At 61.4% G+C, this 27,470-nt stretch overlaps 1 protein-coding gene across 1 annotated transcript in view; it reads left to right on the top strand.

Moving 5' to 3' along the window:
* Window positions 1-27,470, top strand: part of LOC134433229 (E3 ubiquitin-protein ligase HUWE1-like) — a 98,609-nt gene that overhangs the window by 38,968 nt on the left and 32,171 nt on the right. The window contains 22 exon segments of the mRNA XM_063182098.1: window positions 760-1,208; window positions 2,973-3,168; window positions 4,442-4,543; window positions 4,546-4,608; window positions 8,017-8,159; window positions 9,157-9,223; window positions 10,318-10,387; window positions 10,389-10,509; window positions 10,592-10,609; window positions 12,034-12,245; window positions 13,647-13,826; window positions 16,562-16,728; window positions 18,179-18,219; window positions 18,588-18,635; window positions 18,637-18,669; window positions 18,671-18,694; window positions 18,776-18,851; window positions 20,374-20,469; window positions 21,820-21,953; window positions 23,518-23,689; window positions 26,510-26,643; window positions 26,645-26,739. Of these exon segments, the coding sequence (XP_063038168.1) occupies window positions 760-1,208; window positions 2,973-3,168; window positions 4,442-4,543; window positions 4,546-4,608; window positions 8,017-8,159; window positions 9,157-9,223; window positions 10,318-10,387; window positions 10,389-10,509; window positions 10,592-10,609; window positions 12,034-12,245; window positions 13,647-13,826; window positions 16,562-16,728; window positions 18,179-18,219; window positions 18,588-18,635; window positions 18,637-18,669; window positions 18,671-18,694; window positions 18,776-18,851; window positions 20,374-20,469; window positions 21,820-21,953; window positions 23,518-23,689; window positions 26,510-26,643; window positions 26,645-26,739 (2,641 nt within the window).

Here is a 27,470-nt window from a genome sequence, read left to right as displayed (position 1 = left end):
ATGGGGGCATTGGAGGGGTTTTGGGGGGTCTGAGCGGTGATGGGGAGGGGTCTGAGGGGTTTTGGGGGGTGTCTGAGGGGTTTTGGGGAAGTCTGAGGGGTTTTGGGGGGGCAAGGAGGTTATGGGGGCATTGGAGGGGTTTTGGGGGTCTGAGCGGTGATGGGGAGGGGTCTGAGGGGTTTTGGGGGGTGTCTGAGGGGTTTTGGGGAAGTCTGAGGGGTTTTGGGGGGGCAAGGAGGTTATGGGGGCATTGGAGGGGTTTTGGGGGTCTGAGTGGTGATGGGGAGGGGTCTGAGGGGTCATGGGGGGTGTCTGAAGGGTTTTGGGGAAGTCTGAGGGGTTTGGGGAGGGCAAGGAGGTTATGGGGCATCGGAGGGGTTTTGGGGGGTCTGAGAGGTGATGGGGAGGGGTCTGAGGGGTTTTGGGGAGTCTGGGGTCAGAATGGTCATGGCAGGATGGCCATGGAGGTGAGAATGGTCATGGGGGGGGTCAGAATGGTCATGGGGGAGTCACAGAGGTCATGGTGGGACCAGAATGATCATGATGGGGTCAGAATGGTCACGGTGGGATCAGAATGATCATGGCAGGTCAGAATGGTCACGGTGGGATCAGAATGATCATGATGGGGTCAGAATGGTTATGGGGGTCAGAATGGCCACGAGGGGGGGTCACAGGCACCACAACTAAGTGCCCAAGACCCCCCCAGCCATACCCACCCCCCAAAACCCACCCTCCTCACCCCTTTCCTCCTCCCCACAGCTCCAGACCCCCCTTCTACAGACGAAGACCCCCCTTCCACCACCACAACCACCACCAGCACCACCAGCACCACCACCACTCCCACCGCCCCCTGCCCGTCCCCTCCCTGCCCCACTCCCACCCCCGAGGAGCCGCGGGACGACCCCGGCGCCGACGCCGAGGCTCCGGTGCGGGGCCTGGCGGAGGAGGCGGTGCCGGCCGTGCTGCGGGCGTGCGTCAGCATGCTGGGGGTGCCCGTGGACCCCGACACGCTGCACGCCACGCTGCGCCTGTGCCTGCGCCTGACGCGGCAGCACAAGCACGCGCTGCTGTTCGCCGAGCTGCGCTCCACGCGCACCATCCTGGCGCTCACGCAGAGCTCCGGCTTCACCGGCTTCACGCCGCTCGTCACGCTGCTCTTCCGGCACATCATCGAGGATCCCTGCACGCTGAGGCACACCATGGAGAAGGTGAGGGGTGGGGAGAGGGGAGAGAGGGGGTTTGGGGGTGTGAGGGTGAGGGGATTTGGGGAGAGGGGGATTGGGGGGCTGGGGGTAGAAGGGAAGGGAAGGGAAGGGAAGGGAAGGGAAGGGAAGGGAAGGGAAGGGAAGGGAAGGGAAGGGAAGGGAAGGGAAGGGAAGGGAAGGGAAGGGAAGGAAGGGAGAGGGTTTTCGGGGCTGGGGATGAGGGGAATAAAGGGAGATGGAAGTTGGGGGGGTTTGGGGTGAGGAGAATAAAGGGAGAGGGGATTGGGGAGCTGGGGTGAGGGAAGGGGAGCTGAGGGTAAAGGGAGAGGGATTGAGGGGCTGGAGGAGAGGGAATAGGGGTGCTGGGGATGAGAGGGATAAAGGGAGAGGGGTTTTCGGGGCTGGGGATGAGGGGAATAAAGGGAGATGGAAGTTGGGGGGGTTTGGGGTGAGGAGAATAAAGGGAGAGGGGATTGGGGAGCTGGGGGAGAGGGGATGGGGAGCTGGGGTAAAGGGAGAGGGGATGGGGAGCTGGGGTGAAGGGAAGGGGAGCTTGGGGGTAAAGGGAGAGGGGAGTGTGAGGGTCTGGAGGAGAGGGGATAGGGGTGCTGGGGATGAGAGGGTAAAGGGAGAGGGGTTTGGGGGGCTGGGGGAGAGGGGAATAAAGACAGATGGAAGTTGGGGAGCTGAGGGAGAGGAATTGGGGAGCTGAGGGTAATGGAAGAGTAAATTGGGGAGCTGGGGAGAGGGGATCAGGGAATTGGGGGTTGTGGGGACAAGGGGATCAGGGAATTGGGATCGTGGGGACAGGGGATCAGGGAATTGGGATCATGGGGACAAGGGGATCAGGGAACTGGGGGTCACGGGGACAAGGGGATCAGGGAACTGGGGATCATGGGGACAAGGGGATCAGTGAATTGGGGATCATGGGGACCATGGGATCAGGGAATTGGGGGTCATGGGAACAAGGGGATCAGGGATTTGGGGATCATGGGGACCATGGGATCAGGGAATTGGGGGTCATGGGGACAAGGGGATCAGGGAATTGGGGATCATGGGGACCATGGGATCAGGGAATTGGGGGTCATGGGAACAAGGGGATCAGGGAATTGGGGATCATGGGGACCATGGGATCAGGAATTGGGGGTCATGGGGACAAGGGGATCAGGGAATTGGGATCCAGGGGACAAGGGGATCAGTGAATTGGGGGTCATGGGGACAAGGGGATCAGGGAATTTGGGATCATGGGACAAGGGGATCAGGGAACTGGGATCCAGGGGACAAGGGGATCAGGGAATTGGGGGTCATGGGAACAAGGGGATCAGGGAACTGGGGGATCGTGGGGACAAGGGGATCAGGGAACTGGGGATCGTGGGGACAGGGGGATCGGGGAATTGGGATCATGGGACAAGGGCATCAGGGAACTGGGGATCGTGGGGACAAGGGGATCAGGGAACTGGGGATCGTGGGGACAAGGGATCGGGGAATTGGGGATCATGGGGACCATGGGATCAGGGAACTGGGGATCATGGGGACAAGGGGATCAGGGAATTGGGGGTCGTGGGGACAAGGGGATCAGGGAATTGGGGATCATGGGGACAGGGGGATCAGGGAATTGGATCCAGGGGACAAGGAAATCTGGAATTGGCGCTCTGGGGCCAGCAGGGCCAAGGAGGGCTCTGGGGCTCTGGCTCCCACGGGAAGCTCTCCCGGGGGTGCCCCTCTGGCCCCGTGCCCACGATGTCCCCGCCATGTCCCCGTGCCCAGGTGGTTCGCTCAGCAGCCACGAGCGGGGCGGGCAGCACCACCTCGGGGGTGGTTTCTGGCAGCCTGGGCTCTCGGGAGGTGAATTACATCCTGCGGGTGCTGGGCCCCGCCGCCTGCCGCAGCCCCAACGTCTTCACCGAGGTGGCCACGGGCTGCATCCGCATCGCCCTGCCCGCGCCGCGCGGCTCCGGCACCGGTGAGGGGCACGGGGGTCCTGGGGGAGGGGGGGTGGGTACCTGGAACAGGCTCCTGGAAGGGGGCTGGGATGTGGGGGGGATCCTGGAGAGGGTCTGGGTACCTGGAACAGGCTCCTGGAAGGGGGGCTGGGATGTGGGAGGGGATCCTGGGGAGGGTCTGGGTACCTGGAACAGGCTCCTGCAGGGGACCTGGGACATGGGGGGGCTTCTGGAGGGGTCTGGAATGTGGAGTGGGTCCTGGGGAGGGGCTGGGTACCTGGAACAGGCTCCTGGAATGGGGCTGGGATGTGGAGGGGATCCTGGGGAGGGTCTGGGTACCTGGAACAGGCTCCTGGAATGGGGCTGGGATGTGGAGTGGGTCCTGGGGAGGGGCTGGGTGCCTGGAACAGGCTCCTGGAGGGGGCTGGGATGAGGGCTGGATCCTGGAGGGGTTCCTGGAGGGGGGATAGGGACCAGGCAGGTCCTGGAGGGGTCGTGGGGACATTGATGGCACTCTGGAGGGGGCATGGGGAGCACCTGGGGAGGGTCTGGGTACCTGGAACAGCTCCTGGAGGGGGGCCTGGGACATGGGGGGGCTTCTGGAGGGGGTCTGGATGTGGGAGGGATCCTGGAGGGGGCCTGGGTTGTTGGGTGGATTCTGGGGAGGGTCTGGTATATGGAACAGGCTCCTGAAGGGGGCTGGGATGTGGGAGGGATCCTGGGGAGGGTCTGGGTACCTGGAACAGGCTCCTGGAGGGGGGTCTGGGATATGAGGAAGGATCCTGGAGACTTGGAACAGGCTCCTGGAAGGGGGTCTGGGACATAGGGGGGGACTCCTGGGGAGGGTCTTGGTACATGGGACAGGCTCCTGGAGGGGCCTGGGGTGTGAGGGGGATTCCTAAAAGGGGGACAGGGACATAGGTGGAATCCCAGCATCTGTAGTGAGGTCCTGGGAGGATTCGTGGAGGGGATCCCAAGGTGCCTTTATGCCCAAAAAACGGGGTTCCAAGGGTGTCTCAGATGGGGGTTCTAGGGGTGCCTTCATCCACAAAAATGAGGTCCTGGGGATCCTTTTACCCTTAGAATGGGGGTCCCAAGGGTGCCCCTCTCCCTACAAATGAGGTCCCAGGGTCCCTTTACCCTCAGAACAGGGGTCTCTCAGAATGGGGATCCCAGCGGTGCCTCCACCCCCCAAAAACCAGCATCCCATCTCATCCATATTCCCAACCCGACACCGCTGAGGATCCCCCTAAATCCCTGACCCCCAATTTCCCCCCCCCCCCAATTTCCCAGCCTCTGACGACGAGTTTGAGAACCTGCGGATCAAGGGCCCCAACGCGGTGCAGCTGGTGAAGACCACGCCGGCCAAGGCGGCCGCGCTGCCGCCCATCCCGAGCCCATCCGGGACGTCATCTACGACATGCTCAACGCCCTGGCTGCCTACCACGCTCCTGACGAGGGTACGGGGGCTCAGGGTGGGCAGAGGGAGGAGTGGGTGCACGTGGAACTGGATTTGGGGTGTCCTGTGCAATGCTCTGGGTGCCCATCACGCTCCTGTGCAATGCCCTGGGTGCCCACCACATCCCTGATGAGGGTATGGGGGGCTCAGGAGGTTCAGGGTGGACAGAGAGAGGAGTGGGGTGCACGTGGAACTGGATTTGGGCTGTCCTGTGCAATGCCCTTGGGTGCCCACCATGCCCCTGTGCAATGCCCTGGGTGCCCATCACACTCCTGTGCAATGTCCTGGGTGCCCACCATGCCCCTGTGCAATGCCCTGGGTGCCCATCACACTCCTGTGCAATGCCCTGGGTGCCCATCACGCTCCTGTGCAATGCCCTGGGTGCCCACCACGCTCCTGTGCAATGTCCTGGGTGCTCACCATGCCCCTGTGCAATGCCCTGGGTGCCCACCACGCCCCTGTGCAATGCCCTGGGTGCTCACCATGCCCCCTGTGGGTGTCCTGTGCAATGCCCTGGGTGCCCATCACGCTCCTGTGCAATGCCCTGGGTGCTCACCATGCCCCTGTGCAATGCCCTGGGTGCCCACCACGCCCCTTGTGCAATGCCCTGGGTGCTCACCATGCCCCTGTGGGTGTCCTGTGCAATGCCCTGGGTGGCCACCACATCCCTGATGAGGGTATGGGGGCTCAGGAGGTTCAGGGTGGGCAGAGGGAGGAGTGGGGTGCACGTGGAACTAGATTTGGGGTGTCCTGTGCAATGCCCTGGGTGCTCACTGTGCCTTGTGGGTGTCCTCTGCAATGCCCTGGGTGCCCACCACGCCCCTGTGCAATGTCCTGGGTGCCACCACGCCCCTGTGCAATGCCCTGGGTGCCCACCATGCCCCTGTGTGTGTCCTGTGCAATGTCCTGGGTGCCCACCATGCCCCTGTGGGTGTCCTGTGCAATGCCCTGGGTGCCCACCGTGCCCCCTGTGGGTGTCCTGTGTGATGTCCTGGGCCTCTGATAAGGGTTTGGGGGACTTGGGGAACCCCCACAATGGGGGCAGACAACCCCCAGAGAAATTTGGGGTGCATGGGGAACAGGAATTGGGGTGTCCTACTCGATGCCACGGGTGCCTGCCAGACTCCTACAAAGGTTTGGGGACTTGGGGTGGGACAGACACCCCCAGGTAGGTTTGGGGTGCAGGGAGAGGAGTGGGGAGCACGTGGAACTGGAATTGGGGTGTCCTGTGTGATGTCCTGAGTGTTTGCCAAACTCTGACAAGGGTTTGGGGGGCTTGGGTTACCCCCATAATGGGGGCAGACAGCCCCAGGGAGGTTTGGGGTGCACAGAGAGAAGTGGAGTGCATGTGGAACTGGAATTGGGGTGTCCATATAGGAGGAATTGGGGTGTCCATATAGGGACAGAATTAGGGTGTCCATATAGGAGGAATTGAGGTGTCCATATAGGAAGAATTGGGGTGTCCATATAGGAAGAATTGGGGTGTCCATATAGGGGGAATTGGGGTGTCCATATAGGAGGAATTGGGGTGTCCATATAGGAGGAATCAGGGTGTCCATATAGGGAAGGAATCGGGGTGTCCATATAGGAGGAATCAGGGTGTCCATATAGGGAAGGAATCGGGGTGTCCATATAGGAGGAATCAGGGTGTCCATATAGGGAAGGAATCGGGTGTCCTTTTAGGAGGAATCAGGGTGTTCATATAGGGAAGGAATTGGGGTGTCCATATAGGGAAGGAATTGGGGTGTCCATATAGGGACAGAATTGGGGTGTCCATATAGGAGGAATTGGGGTGTCCATATAGGAGGAATTGGGGTGTTCATATAGGAGGAATTGGGGTGTCCATATAGGGACAGAATTGGGGTGTCCATATAGGAGGAATTGGGGTGTCCATATAGGGACAGAATTGGGGTGTCCACATAGGGACAGAATTGGGGTGTCCATATAGGGAGAATTGGGGTGTCCATATAGGGAAGGAATCGGGGTGTCCATATAGGAGGAATTGGGGTGTCCATATAGGAGGAATTGAGGTGTCCATATAGGGAAGGAATTGGGGTGTCTGTATAAGGGGAATGGGAGTGTCCATATAGGGAAGGATTTGGGGTACCCATATGGGAAGAATTGGGGTGTCCATATAGGGAAGGAATTGGGGTGTCCATATAGGAGGAATTGAGGTGTCCTTTAGGAGGAATTGGGGTGTCCATATAGAGGAATTGGGGTGTCCATATAGGAGGAATTGGGGTGTTCATATAGGAGGAATTGGGTGTCCATATAGGAGGAATTGGGGTGTCCATATAGGGACAGAATTGGGGTGTCCATATAGGGAAGGAATCGGGGTGTCCATTATAGGGACAGAATTTGGGTGTCTACATAGGGACAGAATTGGGGTGTCCATATAGGGAGAATTGGGGTGTCCATATAGGGAAGGAATTGGGATGTCCATATAGGGACAGAATTGGGGTGTCCATATAGGGAAGGAATCAGGGTGTCCATATAGGAGGAATTGAGGTGTCCATATAGGAAAGAATTGGGGTGTCCATATAGGAGGAATTGGGGGTGTCCATATAGGAGGAATTGAGGTGTCCATATAGGGAAGGAATTGGGGTGTCCATATAGGAGGAATTGAGGTGTCCATATAGGGAAGGAATTGGGGTGTCTGTATAAGGGGAATGGGAGTGTCCATATAGGGAAGGAATTGGGGTGTCTGTATAAGGGGAATGGGAGTGTCCATATAGGGAAGGATTTGGGGTACCCATATGGGAAGAATTGGGGTGTCCATTATAGGAAGAATTGGGGTGTCCATATAGGAGGAATTGAGGTGTCCATATAGGAAGAATTGGGGTGTCCATATAGGAGGAATTGGGGTGTTCATATGGGAGGAATCGGGGGTGTCCATATAGGAGGAATTGGGGTGTCCATATAGGAGGAATTGAGGTGTCTGTATAAGGGGAATGGGAGTGTCCATACAGGGAAGGATTTGGGGTGTCCATATAGGGGAGGAATCGGGGTGTCCATATAGGGAAAGAATTAAGGTGTCCATGTGGAAGGAATTGGGGGTGTCCATATAGGGAAAGAATTGGGGTGTCCAAATAGAGATTGAATTGGGGTGCCCATGTAGGGAGAATTGGGGGTGTCCATATAGGAGGAATTGGGGTGTCCAAATAGAGATTGAATTGGGGTGTCCAAATAGAGATTGAATTGGGGTGCCCATGTAGGGAGAATTGGGGTGTCCCATGTAGGGAAGGGTTTGGAATGTCCATATAGGAGGAGTTGTGGTGTTTTTATTGGGAAGGAATTGGGGGTGTCCATATAGGGACAGAAATGGGGTGTCCCTACAGGGGGCAACCAGGGTGCCGCAGCCCCTCTGGGGGTGCCCCCTGTCCCCCCTGAGCGCCGTGTCCCCACGCAGGTGACAAGGGGGACCCCAAGAGCGCGGCGCCCAGCGAGGTGAGCCAGCTGCTGTCGGACATTGGGGACGACATGTACCAGCAGTACCGCAGCCTCACCCGCCCGCCCGCCGACTTCGACCCCCCTGCCGGCTTCGCCATCAACGTACGGGGGCTTGGGGGGGTCTGGGGGATTGAGGGGCGGTTTGGGGGGGCTGAGAGGGGATTTGGGGGGCCTGACCGTGTTCTGGGGGGCTGGGGGGTGGTTTGGGGGGGCTGGGGGGTGGTTTGGGGGGGCTGAGAGGGGATTTGGGGGGGTTTGACCGTGTTCTGGGGGGGCTGAGGGGTGGTTTGGGGGGGCTGGGATGGGATTTGGGGGGCTTGACCGTGTTCTGGGGGGCTGAGGGGTGGTTTGGGGAGGCTGGGAGGGATTTGGGGGGGGGGTTGAGGGGTGGTTTGGGGAGCTGAGGGGTGATTTGAGGGGGCTGTAAGGGATTTGGGGGGGCTTGGGGGGTTCTGGGGGGCCTAAGGGGCAGTTTGGGGGGACTAGGAAGGGATTTGGGGGGGCTGAGGGGTGGTTTGAGGGGCTGGAAGGGGATTTGGGGGACTGGGAAGGATTTGGGGCGGCTAAAGGGGTTTGAGGGGCTGGAAGGCGATTTGGGGGGGTCTGAGGGGTGGTTTAGGGGACTGGGAAGGGATTTGGGGGGTCTGAGGGGTTTGAGGGGCTGGAAGGGGATTTGGGGGTGTCCTGGGGGTGGCTAAGGGGTGGTTTGGGGGGGCCTTCGGGGGCAGTTTGGGGAGGGCTGAGAGGCATCTGGGTGTTTGGGGTGGGGGTTTGAAGGGACTGGGAGGGGATTTAGGGGGATTGAGGAGTGGTTTGGGGGGCTTTGGAGGGAATTGGGGCTGGGGGATGATTTGGGGCAGCTGGGAGGAGATTTAGGGGGGGCTGGGGGCAGTTTGGGGGGGCTGGGAGGGGATTTAGAGGGTCTTGGATGGGCTGAGGGGTGGTTTGGGGGTGCTGGGGGTGGTTTTGGGGGCTGGGGGGTGGCTGAGGGGTCTGAGGTGTGGTTTGGGTGGGGCTCAGGGGTGGTTTTGAGGGTCTGGGGGGGGTCTGTGGGGTTTTGGGGACCCCCTCAGGCTCTGATCCCCCCCTGCTCCCCCAGGCCCAGGTTTTTGCTGCTGACGGAGCCGCGGCTGAGACGCCGCCCTCGGGAACGCCCCAGGGAGAAGGTGGCACTGTCCCCTCGAGTCCCCTGGTGTCCCTGAGCCCCTGATGTCCCCCCCATGTCCCCGTGACCCCAATACTCCCAAACCCCCCAACATCTTCTTTGTATCCCCACACATCCGATGTCCCCCTCTGTGTCCCCAAGGTCCCCCAGGCCGTCCAGTCCTTGAGTCCCCCACTGTCCCCTCCATGTCCCCAAGGTCCTCGAGGTCCCCTCTGTGTCTTTAGGACTTTGTCCGTCCCTCCTGCCCTCTGCACCCCCTAATTGTGCCCTCCTGGGACTCCCTGCTCCCCCATTGTCCCCTCACTGTCCCCCGACCCTGTCCCCTGACTGTCCCCTGACACTGTCCCCCTGTCCCCTCACTGTCCCTGTGTCCCCTGACTGTCCCCTGACCTTGTCCCTGTGCTCCCTGACTGTCGCCTGATACTGTCCCCGTGCTCCTTGACTGTCCTCTGATACTGTCCCCGTGTCCCCTCACTGTCCCCCCGACCCTGTCCCCGTTTCCCCTGACTGTCCCCTGATACTGTCCCCGTGTCCCCTGACTGTCCCCTGACCCTGTCCCCGTGCTCCTTGACTGTCCTCTGATACTGTCCCCGTGTCCCCTGACTGTCCCCGTGTCCCCTGACTGTCCCCTGACCCTGTCCCCTGCCTGGCACCTGATGCTGTTCTTGTGTCCCCTGACTGTCCCCTGACCCTGTCCCTGTGTCCCCTGACCCTGTCCCCTGACTGTCCCCTGACCCCATTCCTGTGTCTCCTGACTGTCCCCTGACCCTGTCCCTGTGTCCCCCTGACTGTCCCCCTGACCCTGTCCCTGTGTCCCCTGACTGTCCCCTGACCCCATTCCTGTGTCCCCTGACTGTCCCCTGACCCTGTCCCTGTGTCCCCTGACTGTCCCCTGACCTGTCCCCGTGTCCCCTGACCCTGTCCCCCGTGTCCCCTGACCCTGTCCCCGTGTCCCCTGACTGTCCCCTGACGCTGTCCCCGTGTCCCCTTACCCCATTCCTGTGTCCCCTGACTGTCCCCTGACTGTCCCCGTGTCCCCTGACCCTGTCCTCGTGTCCCCTGCCTGTCCCCTGACTGTCCCCCGTGTCCCCACAGCGTCCAGCCCCGAGGAGGGCCGCGAGGGCCGCAAGGAGAAGGAGGGGGAGCGCGGCGAGGAGCGGGGCCGGGGCGCGGGGCTCCAAGCCCCTGATGCCAACCTCGACCATCCTGCGGCTGCTGGCAGAGCTGGTGCGCTCCTACGTGGGCATCGCCGCGCTGATCGCCAACTACAGCTACAGCGTGGGGCCAGTCCGAGCTCATCAAGGAGGTGACACCGTGGGGACACGGCCACCAGAGGGGACAGGGGGACAGGGTGTGCCCAGAGGGGCAGTCCGAGCTTATCAAGGAGGTGACACCGCGGGGGACAGGCCACCACAGGGGGACAGGGGACAGGGAGAGCCATGTGTCTGACAGGGTGTGCCCAGAGGGGCAGTCCGAGCTCATCAAGGAGGTGACACCGCGAGGACAGGCCACCAGAGGGGCAGGGACAGGGACAGCCGTGTGTCTGTCAGGGTGTGCCATGAGGGCCAGTCCGAGCTCATCAGGAGGTGACACCGCGGGGACAGACCACCAGAGGGGACAGGGGTGTGCCTGTAGGGCCAGTCAGAGCTCATCAAGGAGGTGACACCACGGGGACAGGCCACCACAGGGGACAGGGTGTGCCCAAAGGGGCAGTCCGAGCTCATCAAGGAGGTGACACCGTGGGGACACGGCCACCAGAGGGGACAGGGTGTGCCCAGAGGGCCAGTCCGAGCTCATCAAAGGAGGTGACACGGCCACCAGAGGGGCAGGGGACAGGAACAGGGACAGGAACAGGGGACAGCTGTGTGTCTGTCAGTGTGTGCTTGCTGGGAGGGGCAGTCCCAGTTCATCAAGTAGGTGACACCAGGGACAGGGCCACCAGAGGGACAGGGACAAGGACAGGGACAGCCGTGTGTCTACAGGGTGTGTCGTGAGGGACAGTCAGAGCTCATCAAGGAGGTGACACCAGGGACAGGGCCACCAGAGGGGCAGGGACAGCCATGTGTCTGACAGGGTGTGCCGTGAGGGACAGTCTGAGCTCATCAAGGAGGTGACACCGCGGGGACACAGCCACCAGAGGGGACAGGGGTGTGCCCAGAGGGGCAGTCAGAGCTCATCAAGGAGGTGACACCAGGGACAGGGACACCAGAGGGACAGGGACAGCCGTGTGTCTGTCAGGGTGTGCCGTGAGGGGCAGTCTGAGCTCATCAAGGAGGTGACACCAGGGACAGGGGACAGGACAGCCGTGTGTCTGACAGGGTGTGCTTGGGTGGGTTCTGTCACCCCTCCTGTGCTTTGGGACCTGCTGTCACCATGGGGAGGGGTGTCACTTGTCACCCCTTGTAGAAAGGTGCCTTGTCACCTTGATTATTAGGGTCCCCTGTTCCCCTGTCGCAGGTTTGCTGTACCCCCCAGACACCTCAGTCCTGTCCCCTGTGCTCGGGGGTCCCTTGTCCCCACACCTTGGGGTCCCCTGTCCCCTCAGACACCTCAGTCCTGTCCCCTGTGCTCGGGGGTCCCTGTCCCCACACCTTGGGGTCCCCTGTCCCCTCAGACACCTCAGTCCTGTCCCCTGTGCTCGGGGGGTCCCTGTCCCCACACCTTGGGGTCCCCTGCCACCTCATCAAGCAGGTCCCTCTGTCCCCCAAGCACCTCAGTCCTGTGCTCAGGGTCCCCTGTCCCCTCACCCCGAAGGTCCCCTGTGTCCCCTGGCCGTGGGTTCGGGTGTGTGACCCCCGTGTCCCCCCCCAGGACTGCAGCGTGCTGGCCTTTGTCCTGGACCACCTGCTGCCGCACCAGCAGAACGCCGAGGACAAGGACACGCCGGCGCTGGCGCGGCTCTTCCTGGCCAGCCTGGCCGCGGCCGGGCAGCGGCACCGATGCCCAGGTGGCCTGGTGAACGAGGTCAAGGCCGCCCTCGGGCGCGCCCTGGCCATGGCCGAGAGCACCGAGAAACACGCCAGGTGTGGGGACGGTGCGGGGACAACTGGGGACGGTGTGGGGGCAGCTGGGGACGGTGTGGGGACAACGTGAGGACAGTGTGGGGGCAGCTGGGGACGGTGTGGGGAGAACGTGGGGGCAGCGTGGGGGCAGCTGGGGACAGTGTGGGGGCAATGGGGACAGCGTGGGGACAGCTGAGGACAATGTGGGGACAGTGTGGGGACAGCTGAGGACACTGTGGGGACAGCATGGGGGCAATGTGGGGACAGCTGGGGACAATGTGGGGGCAATGGGAACTGCATGGGGGCAATGTGGGGACAGCTGGGGACAATGTGGCAGTAGCTGGGGACAACATGAGGACAACGTGGGGACAATGTGGAGATAGCTGGGGAGAACGTGGGGGCAGTGTGGGGGCAATGAGGACAGTGTGGGGGCAGCTGGGGACAATGGGGACAGTGAGAGTCTGGGGCAGCTGGGGATAGTGTGGGGGACAGCATGGGGGCAATGTGGGGACAGCTGGAGACAGCATATGGACAATGGGGACAGCATGGGGATGACATGGGGGCAATGTGAGGACACCTGGGGACAGTGTGAGGACAGCATGAGGACAGTGTGGAGACAGCTGAGGACAACGTGGGGGGTAGCTGGGGACAACATGGGGACAACGTGAGGGCAGCTGGGGACAATGGGGACAACATGGAGGCAGTGTGGGGACAGCTGGGGACAATGTGGGGCCACTGCAGAGCCTGCCAAGGGACAATGTGAGGATGGCATGGGGACAATGGGGCTACTGCAGAGGTGGCCTGGGGACAGTGTGAGGACAGTGTGGGGTCACTACAGAGACAGCCTTGAGGTGTCCCTCATCCTCTGTCCTCCCCCTGGAGTGACCGCTGTCCCCCTGGAGTGACCGCTGTCCCCCAGAGTGTCCCCCCATACCCCCCAAGTGACCGCTGTCCCCCTGGAGTGACCGCTGTCCCCTAGAATGACCGCTGTCCCTCTGGAATGACCACTGTCCCCCCTGTGTGTCCCCTGTCCCCCCTGAGTGTCCCCCTGCCCCCCTGGAGTGACCACTGTCCCTTGGAATGACCACTGTCCCCCTGGAGTGACCGCTGTCCCTTGGAATGACCACTGTCCCCCCTAAGTGACCGCTGTCTCTCATCCTTTATCCTCCACAACATGACTGGTGTCCCCTGTCCCCCTGGAGTGACTCACGTGCCCTGGAATGACCGCTGTCCCCCTGGAGTGACCGCTGTCCCCCTGAGTGTCCCCTGCCCCCCTGGAGTGACCGCTTGTCCCCCTGAGTGTCCCCTGCCCCCCTGGAGTGACCGCTGTCCCCCCGAGTGACCGCTGTCCCCCTGGAATGACCACTTACCCCTTGGAGTGACCGCTGTCCCCCCCGAGTGACCGCCGCGCTGTCCCCGCAGGCTCCAGGCCGTCATGTGCATCATCAGCACCATCATGGAGTCGTGCCCGTCCACCTCGAGCTTCTACAGCAGCGCGGCCAAGCCGCCGCACAACGGCATGAACAACATCATCCGCCTGTTCCTCAAGAAGGGGCTGGTCAACGACCTGGCCCGCGTGCCCCACAGCCTCGACCTGTCCAGGTGAGGGGCCTGAGGGGGTTTGGGGGGGGTCTTGAGGGGTTTTCAGGGGTCTTTGGGGGAGCTTGGTCGGGATTTTGAGGGGGTCTTGAGGGGGTTTGGGGAAGCTTCGTTGGGGTTTTGAGGAGTTTTCAGGGGTCTTGAGGTTTTGCGGAGCTTCGTTGTCGTGTTGAGGGGTTTTCAGGGGTCTTTGTGGGAGCTTCATTGGGGTTTTGGAGGGTCTTGCGAGGTGTTTCAGGGGTTTTTGGGGGAGCTTGGACGGATTTTGAGGGATTTTCAGGGGTCTTGAGGAGGTTTGGCGGAGCTTCGTTGGGGTTTTGAGGAGTTTTCAGGGGTCTTGAGGGGGTTTGGCGAGCTTCGTTGGGGTGTTGAGGGGTTTTCAGGGGTCTTTGGGGGGAGCTTGGTCGGGATTTTGAGGGATTTTCAGGGGTCTTGAGGGGGTTTGGGGAAGCTTCGTTGGGGTTTTGAGGAGTTTTCAGGGGTCTTGAGGAGGTTTGGCAGAGCTTTGTTGGGGGTGTTGAGGAGTTTTCAGGGGTCTTTGTGGGAGCTTCATTGGGGTTTTGGGGGGTCTTGAGAGGTGTTCAGGGGTCTTTGGGGAGCTTGGTCAGGATTTTGAGGGATTTTCAGGGGTCTTGAGGGGTTTGGGGAAGCTTCATTGGGGTTTTGAGGAGTTTTCAGGGGTCTTGAGGGGGTTTGGGGGAAGCTTCGTTGGGGTGTTGAGGGGTTTTCAGGGGTCTTTGGGGGAGCTTGGTTGGGATTTTGAGGGATTTTCAGGGGTCTTGAGGGGGTTTGGGGGAAGCTTCGTTGGGGTTTTGAGGAGTTTTCAGGGGTCTTGAGGAGGTTTGGCAGAGCTTTGTTGGGGGTGTTGAGGGGTTTTCAGGGGTCTTTGGGGGAGCTTGGTCGGGATTTTGAGGGATTTTCAGGGGTCTTGAGGGGGTTTGGGGAAGCTTCGTTGGGGTGTTGAGGAGTTTTCAGGGGTCTTTGTGGGAGCTTCATTGGGGTTTTGGGGGGTCTTGAGAGGTGTTCAGGGGTCTTTGGGGGAGCTTGGTCAGGATTTTGAGGGATTTTCAGGGGTCTTGAGGGGGTTTGGGGAAGCTTCGTTGTCGTGTTGAGGGGTTTTCAGGGGTCTTTGTGGGAGCTTCATTGGGGTTTTTGGGGGGTCTTGAGAGGTGTTCAGGGGTTTTTGGGGGAGCTTGGTTGGGATCTTAAGAGTTTTTCAGGGGTCTTGAGGAGGTTTGGGGGAGCTTCATTAGGGTCTTGAGGAGTTTTCAGAGGTTTGGAAGGGTGTTGAGTTTTCAGGGGTCTTTGTGGGAGCTTCATTGGGGTTTTGGGGGGTCTTGAGGAGTTTTCAGGGGTCCTGGGGAGCTTCAGTGGGGTCCCTGCTGGATTTGGGGGGGCCTCCCTGCTGGGTCTGGGGGAATTCCTGTCGGGTTGGGGGGTCCCTGCTGGGTTCAGGGGATCCTTTTGGGGTTTGGGGTTCCCTGCTGGTTTGGGGGGGTCCCTGATGGGTTTGGGGGATCCTCTTGAGGTTTGGGAGTCCCTGCTGGGTTTGGGAGGAATCCCTGCTGGATTTGGGGTCCCTGCCGGGTTTGGGGGATTCCTGCTGGTTCTGGGGGAGATCCCTGCTGGGTTTGGGGGATCCTCTTGGGGTTTGTGACTCCCTACTGGTTCTGGGGGGGATCCCTGCTGGTTTTGGGGGGATCCCTGCCAGGTTCAGGGGTCCCTGCTGCGTTTGGGGAATCCTCTTGGGATTTGGGGGTCCCTGCTGGGTTTGGGTCTCAGCTGGGTTGGGGGGTCCCTGCTGGTTCTGGGGTCCCTGTTGGGTTTGGGGGATCCTCTTGGGGTTTAGGAGTCCGTGCTGGGTTTGGGGGGATCCCTGCTGGTTCTGGGGGAGATCCCTGCTGGGTTTGGGGGATCCTCTTGGGGTCTGGGGGGATCCCTGCTGGGTTTGGGGGTCCCTGTGGGTGGGGGGTCCCCTGCTGGATTTGGGGGGGGAGGAGTGTTTGCTGGATTTAGGGGGTGTCTCTGCTGGAATTTGGGGTCCCCTTGGGTTCAGGGGTCCCTGCTGGGTTTGGGGGGAATCCCTGCCGGGTTTGGGGGTCCTGTTGGGTTTGGGGGTCCCTCCTGGGTTTGGGGGAATCCCTGCCGGGTTTGGGGGGTCCCTGTTGGGTTTGGGGGTCCCCTCCTGGGTTTGGGGGAATCCCTGCCGGGTTTGGGGGTCCCTGTTGGGTTTGGGGGTCCCTGCCGAGTTCAGGGGTCCCTGCTGGATTTGGGTTCTCAGCCGGGTTTGGGGGTGTCCCTGTTGGGTTCAGGGGTCCCTGCTGGGTTTGGGGGATCCTCTTGGGGTTTGGGGGTGTCCCTGTTGGGTTTGGGGGGTCCCTGCCGAGTTCAGGGGTCCCTGCTGGGTTTGAGTTCTCAGCTGGGTTTGGGGGTGTCCCTGTTGGGTTCAGGGGTCCCTGCTGGGTTTGGGGGGGAATCCCTGCCGGGTTTGGGGATCCCTGTTGGGTTTGGGGGGGGAAAAATCCCTGCTGGATTTGGGGTCCCTGCCGAGTTCAGGGGTCCCTGCTGGATTTGGGTTCTCTGCCGGGTTTGGGGGGGGTCCCTGTTGGGTTCAGGGGTCCCTGCTGGGTTTTGGGGCGAATCCCTGCCGGGTTTGGGGATCCCTGCTGGGGTTTGGGGGTCCCTGCTGGGTTTGGGGGTGTCCGTGCCCTTTGGGGTGCCAGCGCTGTCCCCCCCAGCCCCAACATGGCCAACACGGTGAACGCGGCGCTGAAGCCGCTGGAGACGCTGTCGCGCATCGTGAACCAGCCCAGCGGGCTCTTCGGGGCCAAGGGCTCCTCCAGCAAGAGCAAGGCCGAGGGCAACGGGGGCGCCCGCGAGGCGGGGGCTGCACCCCCCGATGGAGGTACCCCCCGCTCTGGGACCCCCGGGTCACCCCACAGCCCCCGTTGTCACCCACAGCTACACCCAGGGCACACAGTGTCACCCCGTAACCCCCCCTGCACCCCTCCTGTCCACCCCACACCCCTCTGCCCCTCCTGCGCTCCCCACACATCCCATGAGCAACCTGTTCCCCCCCAGAGGAACCCCTGTCCCCCCACCCCCGCAGGGGTGCCTCCCTGTCCCCCTCCATGATCCCCCTGTCCCTCTCCATGATCCCCCTGTCCCCCTCCATGATCCCCCTGTCCCCCTCCATGATCCCCCTGTCCCCCTCCATGATCCCCCTGTCCCTCTCCATGATCCCCCTCCATGATCCCCCTGTCCCTCTCCATGATCCCCCTGTCCCCCTCCATGATCCCCCTCCATGATCCCCCTGTCCCTCTCCATGATCCCCCTGTCCCCCCTCCATGATCCCCCTCCATGATCCCCCTGTCCCCCCTCCATGATCCCCCTGTCCCCCTCCATGATCCCCCTCCATGATCCCCCTGTCCCCCTCCATTGATCCCCCTGTCCCCCTCCATGATCCCCCTGTCCCCCTCCATGATCCCCCCTGTCCCTCTCCGTGATCCCTCTGTCCCCCTCCATGATCCCCCTGTCCCCCTCCCATGATCCCCCTCCATGATCCCCGTGTCCCCCTCCATGATCCCCGTGTCCCCCTCCATGATCCCTGTGTCCCCTCCATGATCCCCGTGTCCCCCCTCCATGATCCCCCTGTCCCCCTCCATGATCCCCCTGTCCCCTCCATGATCCCCCTGTCCCCTCCATGATCCCCCTGTCCCTCTCCGTGATCCCCCTGTCCCCCTCCATGATCCCCCTGTCCCCCTCCATGATCCCCCTGTCCCCCTCCATGATCCCTCTGTCCCCCTCCGTGATCCCCCTGTCCCCCTCCGTGATCCCCCTGTCCCTCTCCGTGATCCCCCTGTCCCCCCTCCATGATCCCCCTGTCCCCCTGCACCCTGTGATACTCCAGGGGGGATCCCCCTGTCCCCCCCTCCACCCCCCCCATGACCCCCCTCTGTCCCCCCAAAACCCTGTGACCCCCCTCCAGGAGACCCTCCTGTCTCTGTCCCTCTGGCCCCCCCAGGGGTGTCCCCTTCTGTGACCCCCCCTGTCCCCCCAAAACCCTGTGACCCCCCAGGGGACCCTCCCGTTACCCCAACACTGCCATGACCCTCCTGTCCCTCTCCGTGACCCCCCCTGTCCCCCTGCACCCTGTGACACCCCAGAGGGGACCCCCTGTCCCCCCCCACACCCCCATGACCCCCACTGGGACCCCCCCAGGGGACCCCGAGGAGGACGTGGAGGTGGCACACGGGGACCCCCCCTGTCCCCTCTGTGACCGCCCCTGTCCCCCCCCTGCCCTGTGACCCCCTTGAGGACCCCCTGTGCCCCCACACCCCCCCTGTGCCCCCCAGGGGACCCCGGGGACCCTGAGCCCCCCGAGGAGGACGCGGAGGTGGCACATGGGGACCCCCCTGTCCCCTCTGTGACCCTCCCCTGTCCCCCCATGCCCTGTGACCCCCTTGAGGACCCCCTGTCCCCCTGTGCCCCCCAGGGGACCCCGGGGACCCCGAGCCCCCCAAGGAGGACGTGGAGGTGGCACACGGGGACCCCCCTGTCCCCCCACACCCCCCTGACCCCTGTGCCCCCCAGGGGACCCCAGGGACCCCGAGCCCCCCCGAGGAGGACGCGGAGATGGCACATGGGGACCCCCCCTGTCCCCTCTGTGACCCCCCCTGGCCCCCTTGAGGACCCCCTGACCCCCACTGTGACCCCCCCAGGGGACCCCGGGGACCCCGAGCCCCCCCGAGGAGGGACGCGGAGGCCGCTCAGGCCGAGGCGGCCGACGGGGACATGGACGGCGAGGCCGAGGGGGGACGCGGTGGTGCTGGCCGGGCAGCCCGAGGGGGCTCAGCACGCAGGAGATGCAGGTCAGGGACCCCTCCCCAAATTCCCCTGAGAGCCCCGAGTGCCCCCCCAGCGCCCCCAAACCGCCCCCGTGCCCCCCACAGGTGGAGAACGAGCTGGAGGATCTGATTGATGAACTGCTGGAGAGGGACGGGGCCGACGGCAACAGCGCCATCATCGGTGAGGGGCAGCGGGGGTGACCGCTGGGGAGTGACCACTGGGCAGGGGAGTGACCACTGGGACAGCAGAGTGACCACTGGGCAGGGGAGTGACCACTGGGCTGGGGAGTGACCACTGGGTAGGGGGAGTGACCACTGGGCAGGGGAGTGACCACTGGGGAGTGACCACTGGGTAGGGGAGTGACCACTGGGCAGGGGAGTGACCACTGGGGAGTGACCACTGGGCAGCAGAGTGACCACTGGGCAGGGGAGTGACCACTGGGCTGGGGAGTGACCACTGGGCAGGGGAGTGACCACTGGGGAGTGACCACTGGGCAGCAGAGTGACCACTGGACATTGGGGTGACCACTGGGGAGTGACCATGGGACAGAGCAGTGACCACTGGGCAAGGGGAGTGACCACTGGGGAGTGACCATGGGACAGCAGAGTGACCACTGGGCTGGGGAGTGACCACTGGGCAGGGGAGTGACCACTGGGGAGTGACCACTGGGGAGTGACCATGGGACAGCAGAGTGACCACTGGGACAGCAGAGTGACCACTGGGCAGTGACCACTGGGGAGTGACCACTGGGCAGCGGAGTGACCACTGGGGAGTGACCACTGGGCAGCAGAGTGACCGCTGGGCAGGGGGGGTGACCACTGGGCAGGGGAGTGACCACTGGGCAGCTGAGTGACCACTGAGCAGCAGAGTGACCGCTGGGCATTGGAGTGACCACTGGGGAGTGACCATGGGGCAGAGGAATGACCACTGGGCAGCAGAGTGACCGCTGGGCATTGGGGTGACCACAGGGCCGCAGAGTGACCACTGGGCAGTGACCACTGGGGAGCTGAGTGACTGCTGGGCAGTGGGGTGACCCCTGGCCATCACAGTGACCCCTGGCCATCACAGTGACCCCTGGCCATCAGAGTGACCTCCTGGCCATCAGAGTGACCCCTGGCCATCAGGGTGACCCCTGGCCATCACAGTGACCTCCTGGCCATCAGAGTGACCCCTGGCCACCAGAGTGACCCCTGACCATCAGGGTGACCCCTGACCATCAGAGTGACCCCTGGCCACCAGAGTGACCCCTGACCATCACAGTGACCCCCTGGCCACCAGGGTGACCCCTGGCCATCACAGTGACCCCCTGGCCACCAGAGTGACCCCTGACCATCAGGGTGACCCCTGACCATCAGAGTGACCCCTGGCCACCAGAGTGACCCCTGACCATCACAGTGACCCCCTGGCCAGCAGGGTGACCCCCTGGCCATCACAGTGACCCCCCTGGCCATCACAGTGACCCCCTGGCCATCACAGTGACCCCTGGCCATCACAGTGACCCCTGGCCATCACAGTGACCCCCTGGCCATCACAGTGACCCCCCTGGCCCCCAGGGTGACCCCTGGCCATCACAGTGACCCCCTGGCCATCAGGGTGACCCCTGGCCATCACAGTGACCCCTGGCCATCACAGTGACCCCTGGCCATCACAGTGACCCCTGGCCCCCAGGGTGACCCCAGCCCTGTCCCCTGTCCCCAGTGAGCCGCTCGGCCCGAGGACGAGTCCCAGGAGGACGTTCTGATGGACGAGGCTCCGTCCAACCTGAGCCAGGCCTCGACGCTGCAGGCCAACCGTGAGGGTGGGCACTGGGGGGCACCGGGGGCAACTGGGAGGGACTGGGAATGGATTGGGAGGAACTGGGATGAACTGGGGGGGGACTGGGATAAACTGGGAGGCACTGAGAGGCACTGGGAATGGACTGGGAGAGATTGGGAGGAACTGGGGGAAACTGGGAGGGACTGGGAATGGATTGGGAGAGATTGGGATGGATTGGGAGGAACTGGGAGGCACTGGAAGATACTGGGAGGAACTGGGATGAACTGGGGGAAACTGGGAGGAACTGGGAGAGACTGGAAGATACTGGGAGGAACTGGGATAAACTGGGAGGCACTGGGAGGAACTGGGAGGGACTGGAAGATAATGAGAGGGACTGGAGGAACTGGAAGATAGTGGGAGGCACTGGGAGGAACTGGAAGGCACTGGGAAGGACTGGGAGGGACTGGGAGAAACTGGAAGAAACTAGGAGGGACTGGGAGGCACTGGGAAGAACTGGAAGATACTGGGAGGCACTGGAAGATACTGGGAGGCACTGGGAATGGATTGGGAGAGATTGGGAGGAACTGGGATGAACTGGGGGAAACTGGGAGGAACTGGGAGGGACTGGGAATGGATTGGGAGAGATTGGGATGGATTGGGAGGAACTGGGATGAACTGGGGGAAACTGGGATGAACTGGAAGATACTGAGAGAGACTGGGAGGCACTGGGAGGCACTGAGAGGGACTGGAAGATACTGGGAGGAACTGGGATAAACTGGGAGGAACTGGGAGGGACTGGAAGATACTGAGAGGGACTGGGAGGAACTGGAAGATACTGGGAGGCACTGGGAGGAACTGGAAGGCACTGGGGAGGAGCTGGGAGGAACTGGGAAGAAGTGGGAGAAACTGGGAGATACTGGGAGGGACGGGGGGGGGACTGGAAGATACTGGGAAGAACTGGAAGGGACTGGGAGGCACTGGAAGATACTGGGAGGCATTGGGAAGGACTGGGAGGCACTGGGAGGCACTGGAAGATACTGGGAGACATTGGGAGGCACTGGAAGATACTGGGAGGCACTGGAAGATACTGGGAGGCACTGGGAAGAACTGGAAGATACTGGAAGAACTGGAAGGGACTGGGAAGAACTGGAAGACACTGGGAGGCACTGGAAGATACTGGGATGCACTGGGAAGAACTGGGAGGGACTGGGAGGTGCCCAGGGCTCTGGGGAGGCCGCAGGGCTGGAGTGACCGGGGGGCTTTGGGCTCCTTTATGGGGTCAGGGAGGGCAAATTTGGGATTTGGGGATTTGGGGGTTTGGGGTTTGGGGGTTTGGGGGTGTCCCTGGGGGGGGTCTCAGGGTCCCACAGCCCCCCCTGCCCCCTCCCCACAGATTCCATGAACATCCTGGACCCCGAGGATGAGGAGGAGCACACGCAGGAGGAAGACAGCAGCGGCAGCAACGAGGACGAGGACGACAGCCAGGACGAGGAGGAGGAGGAGGAAGAGGAGGATGAGGATGATCAGGTGGGCTCAAGGCACTGAGAACCCCCCCCCGAAACTCAGGGGTGCTCCCCAAAACATCGGGGTCACCCTCAAAGGTTGGGGTTCCCCCTGATTAACGGGGTTCTCTCTGTAGCTGTGCCCCTGTTTTGGGGTCAGGGCGTGACCTTTGGGGGTCGGGGTCCCTGATTTGGGTTTGGGGTCCCTGATTTGGGGTCGGGGTCCCTGTTTTGGGTTTGGGGTCCCTGATTTGGGTTGGGGTCCCTGTTTTAGGGCAGGAGCCCTGTTTTGGGGTCTGGGTGTGACTTTTGGGGTTGGGGTCCCTGATTTGCGGTTGGGGTTCCTGTTTTGGGTTGGGGTCCCCGTTTTGGGGTCGGGGTCCCTGATTTGGGTTTGGGGTCCATGTTTTGGTTTGGAGTGCCCTGGGTCTGGGTTTGGGGTCCCTGATTTGGGTTGGGGTCTTTCTATTGGGGTTGGAGTCTCTGTTTTGATGTTGGGGTCCCTGTTTTGGGTTGGGGTCCCTGATTTGGGTTTGGGGTCCCTGTTTTGGGGTTGGGGTCCCTGTTTTGGGTTTGGGGTCCCTGTTTTGGGGTTGGGGTCTGTGTTTTGGGTTTGGGGTCCCCGATTTGGGTTTGGGGTCCCCGATTTGGGTTTGGGTCCCTGTTTTGGGGTTAAGGGGCCTGTTTTGGGTTTGGGGTTCCTGTTTTGGGGTTGGAGTGCCCTGGTCTGGGTTTGGGGTCCCTGATTTGGGTTGGGGTCCCTGATTGGGTTTGGGGTCCCTGTTTTGGGTTGGGGTCCCTGTTTTGGGTTGGGGGTCCCTGATTTGGGTTGGGGTCCCTGATTTGGGTTGGGGTCCCTGTTTTGGGTTTGGGGTCCCTGATTGGGGTTTGGGGTCCCTGTTTTGGGGTTGGGGTCCCTGTTTTGGGGTTGGGGTCCCTGATTTGGGTTGGGGGTCCCTGTTTTGGGGTCGGGGTTCCTGTTTTGGGGTTGGAGTGCCCTGTTTTGGGTTTGGGGTCCCTGTTTTGGGGCAGGATGCCCTGTTTTGGGGTCTGGGTGTGACTTTTGGGGTTTGGGGTCCCTGATTTGGGTTTGGGCTCCCTGTTTTGGGTTTGGGCTCCCTGTTTTAGGTCAAGCTGCCCCCAATTTAAGGTCAGGAGTTGCCATTTGGGGTTGGGGTACCCCCATTTTGGGGTCAGGGTGCCCTGTTTTGGGTCAAGCTGCCCCCAATTCAGGGTCAGGGGGTGCTGCTTTGGATCAGGGTACCCCCAGTTTTGGGTCAGGAGTTCTCTTTTGGGGTGAAATGCCCCAGTTTTGGATTGGGGGGGCTATTTTGGGGTGAAATGCCCCAATTTTGCATCGGGGGAGCTATTTTGGGGTGAAATGCCCCAATTTTGGATCAGAGGGGGCTATTTTGGGGTGAAATGCCCCAGTTTTGGATCGGGGGGGGCTAATTTTGGGTGAAATGCCCCGGTTTTGGATCACAGGGGGCTATTTTGGGTGAAATGCCCCAGTTTTGGATCACAGGGGGCTATTTTGGGTCAAAACCCCCCAATCTGGGGCCCTCTGACCCCCGTGTGGGCCCTGCCAGGACGATGAGGAGGGTGAGGAAGGTGAGGAGGAGGAGGATGACGATGATGGCTCGGAGATGGAGCTGGATGAAGATTACCCCGACATGAACGCCTCGCCCCTCGTGCGCTTCGAGCGCTTCGACCGCGAAGACGACCTCATCATCGAGTTCGACAACATGTTCTCCAGCCCCAGTACGGACTGGGACGGACTGGGGAGGGACTGGGAGGGATTGGGGGACACTGGGAGGGAACTGGGAAGGACGAGGAGGGACTTGAGGGCACTGGGAGGGAACTGGGATAGACTGGGAAGGGGCCTGGGGGCCCTGGGAGAGAGTGGGAGGAGACTGGAGGGCACTGGGAGGGAACTGGGAGGGGACTGGGAAGGATTGGGAGGGGGTCTGGGGACACTGGGAAGGACAAGGAGGGACTGGAGGGCACTGGGAGGGAACTGGGATAGACTGGGAGGGGATTTGGGGGACACTGGGAAGGATTGGGAGGGACTGGGAAGGAATGGGAGGGGATCTGGGGCCACTGGGAGGGAACTGGGATAGACTGGGAGGGGATTGGGGGACACTGGGAGGCACAGGGAGGGGGCTGGGGTGCACTGGGATAGACTGCGGAATGACTGGGAGAGGATTGGGGGACACTGGGAAGGAATGGGAGGGGATTTGGGGACACTGGGAGGGGATCTGGGGACACTGGGAGGGGATTTGGGGACACTGGGAGGGGATTTGGGGACACTGGGAGGGACTGGGAATGACTGGGAGGGGATTTGGGGACACTGGCAGGGGATTGGGGACACTGGGAGGGACTGGGAATGACTGGGAGGGGATTTGGGGACACTGGGAAGGTCTGGGAGGGACTGGGAAGGAATGGGAGGGGATCTGGGGACACTGTGAGGGAACTGGGATAGACTGGGAGGGGATTTGGGGACACTGGGGAGGGGATTGGGGGACACTGGGAGGCACAGGGAGGGGGCTGGGGGCACTGGGATAGACTGGGAATGACTGGGAGGGGATTTGGGGACACTGGGAGGGGATTTGGGGACACTGGGAGGCACTGGGAGGTCCCCAGGGCTCTGGGGTGGTCGCAGGGCTGGGGCTCCCTGGGGGTGTTGGGCTCCCTGTGGGATCGGGTGGGGGACAATGGGGGGGTCAGGAGGGGTCACACCCTCCCCCCAGTTTTGTTTCCCCGTGGATTTTGGGGTGGGGTGGGATTTGGGTCACCCCTGACCCCCCAGTTCTTCCCCTCTCAGTGGTTTGTGGGGTGTTTTGCCCCAACCCCGAATTCCTCCCTGGGGTTTTTGGGGTGTTTTCCCCCCCTCCCTGGGGTTTTTGGAGTGTTTCCCAATTCCTCCCTGTGGTTTTTGGGGTGTTTTCCCCCCTCCCTGGGGTTTTTTGGGCGTTTCTCAATTCTTTCCTGTGGTTTTTGGGGCGTCTGACCCCCCATTTCCCCCTCCCCATGGTTTTTGTGGTGTTTCCCAATTCCCATGGTTTTTGGGGTGTCTGACCCCCCCCATTTTCCTCCCTGTGATTTTTGGGATGTTTTCCCTAATTCCCCTCATGTTTTTTGTGGTGTTTTCCCCAATTCCCCCCCATGGTTTTTTGTGGTGTCTGACCCCTTTTTCCCCTCCCTGTGGTTTTTGGGGTGTCTGACTCCCCATTTCCATCCTTCCTGTGGTTTTTGGGGCGTTTTCCCCAATTCCCTTGGTTTTTTTTGGGGTGTCTGACCCCCCATTTTCCTCCTGTGATTTTTGGGGTGTTTTCCCAATTCCCCCCCCATGGTTTTTGGGGTATCTGACCCCCTGTTTCTGCTCTCCCCATGGTTTTTTTTGGGTGTTTAACCCCCATTTCCATCCTCCCTGTGGTTTTTGTGGTGTTTTCCCCCAATTCCCCCCCATGTTTTTTGTGGTGTCTGACCCCTTTTTTCCCTCCCTGTGGTTTTTGGGGTGTCTGACTCCCCATTTCCATCCTCCCTGTGGTTTTTTGGGGCGTTTTCCCCATATTCCCCCCCATGATTTTTGGAGTATCTGACCCCCTGTTTCTGCTCTCCCCGTGGTTTTTTTGGGGTGTTTAACCCTCATTTCCCACCTCCCTGTGGTTTTTGGGATGTGTTCCCCAATTCCCTGGTTTTTTTTGGTTGTTTAACCCCCATTTCCCCCTGTTTTTTGGGGTGTTTAACCCCATTTCCATCCTCCCCGTGGTTTTTGTGGTGTTTTCCCCAATTCCCTTGTTTTTTGGGGTATCTGACCCCCTGTTTCTGCTCTCCCCATGGTTTTTTGGGGTGTTTAACCCCCATTTTCCTCCCTGTGATTTTTGGGATGTTTTCCCCAATTCCCCCCTCCCCATGGTTTTTGTGGTGTTTTCCCCAATTCCCCCCCCATGGTTTTTGTGGTGTCTGACCCCTTTTTCCCCTCCCTGTGGTTTTTGGGGTGTTTTCCCCAATTCCCCCCCATGGTTTTTGGGGTATCTGACCCCTGTTTCTGCTCTCCCCATGGTTTTTTTGGGGTGCCTAACCCCCATTTACCCCTGGTTTTCTGGAGTGTTTAACCCCCATTTCCATCCTCCCTGTGGTTTTTGTGGTGTTTTCCCCAATTCCCCCCATGTTTTTTGTGGTGTCTGACCCCTTTTTTCCCTCCCTGTGGTTTTTGGGGCGCTTTCCCCCAATTCCCTTGTATTTTTTGGGGTGCCTAACCCCCATTTCCCCCTGTTTTTTTGGAGTGTTTAACCCCCATTTCCATCCTCCCTGTGGTTTTTAGGGTGTTTTCCTCAATTCCCCCCCCATGATTTTTGGGGTGTCTGACTCCCCATTTCCCCCCTCCCCATGGTTTTTGTGGTGTTTCCCAATTCCCATGATTTTTTGGGTTATCTGACCCCCTGTTTCTGCTCTCCCCATGATTTTTTTGGGGTGCCTAACCCCCATTTCCCCCTGTTTTTTGGGGTGTTTAAACCCCCATTTCCATCCTCCCTGTGGTTTTTGGGGTGCCTAACCTCCATTTCCCCCCTTTTCCAGCCGACATCCCTCCGTCCCCCGGGAACATCCCGGCCAGCCACCCTCTGCTGGTGCGGCACGCGGAGCACGGGGGGCTGGGGCTGGGCGCCGGCCCGGGGGGCGCCCGCCTGGCGCAGGGGCTGGGCCGGAGCCAAGCGCACGCTGCGGCAGCTGACGGCCAACGCCGGGCACACCATCCACGTGCACTACCCGGGGGCACGGCAGCCCAACCCGCCCCTCATCCTGCAGCGGTGAGTGATGGCCGGAAATTTCCTTGGGGTCACCCAAAATTTCCCCCTGGGAACACCCCCAAACCCACCCTGATCCTGCAGCGGTGAGTGATGGCCAGAAACCGCCTTGGGGTCACCCAAATTCCCCTGGGAACACCCCCAAACCTGCCATGATCCTGCAGTGGTGAGTGAGCACTGGGGACAGTGGCCAGAGACCCCTTGGGGTCACCCAAATTTCCCCCTGGGAGCACCCCCAAACCCACCCTGATCCTGCAGCAGTGAGTGATGGCCAGAAACGTCCTTGGGGTCACCCAAATTCCCCTGGGAGCACCCCCAAACTCCTCCCAATCCTGCTGCAGTGAGTGATGGCCAGAAACCGCCTTGGGGTCACCCAAAATTCCCCCTGGGAACACCCCCAAACTCCTCCCAGTCCTGCTGCAGGGAGTGACCACTGCTGGCAATGTCCAGAAGAGACCCCTTGGGATCATCCAGACCCCCCTGGGAAACACCCAAATCCTCCCAGGGGGCACCCCCAAACCACCCCCAATCCTCTAGCAGGGAGTGACCACTGCTGGCAATGTCCAGAGACCCCTTGGGATCACCAAAACCCCTGGAGAACACCACCCAAACCCCCTTGGTTCACCAAATTCCCCAGGGAACACCCTCAAACCCCCTTGGGGTCACCCAAATTCCCCAGGGAACACCCCCAAACTCCTCCCAGTCCTGCTGCAGTGAGTTACCACTTGTGGAAA

The sequence above is a fragment of the Melospiza melodia genome, unplaced genomic scaffold (genome assembly GCF_035770615.1).
Source record: "Melospiza melodia melodia isolate bMelMel2 unplaced genomic scaffold, bMelMel2.pri scaffold_149, whole genome shotgun sequence".
Lineage (NCBI taxonomy): Eukaryota > Metazoa > Chordata > Aves > Passeriformes > Passerellidae > Melospiza > Melospiza melodia.
Note: the sequence above shows the minus strand (reverse complement) of the source record. Positions and strands in the feature narration are given on the sequence as shown.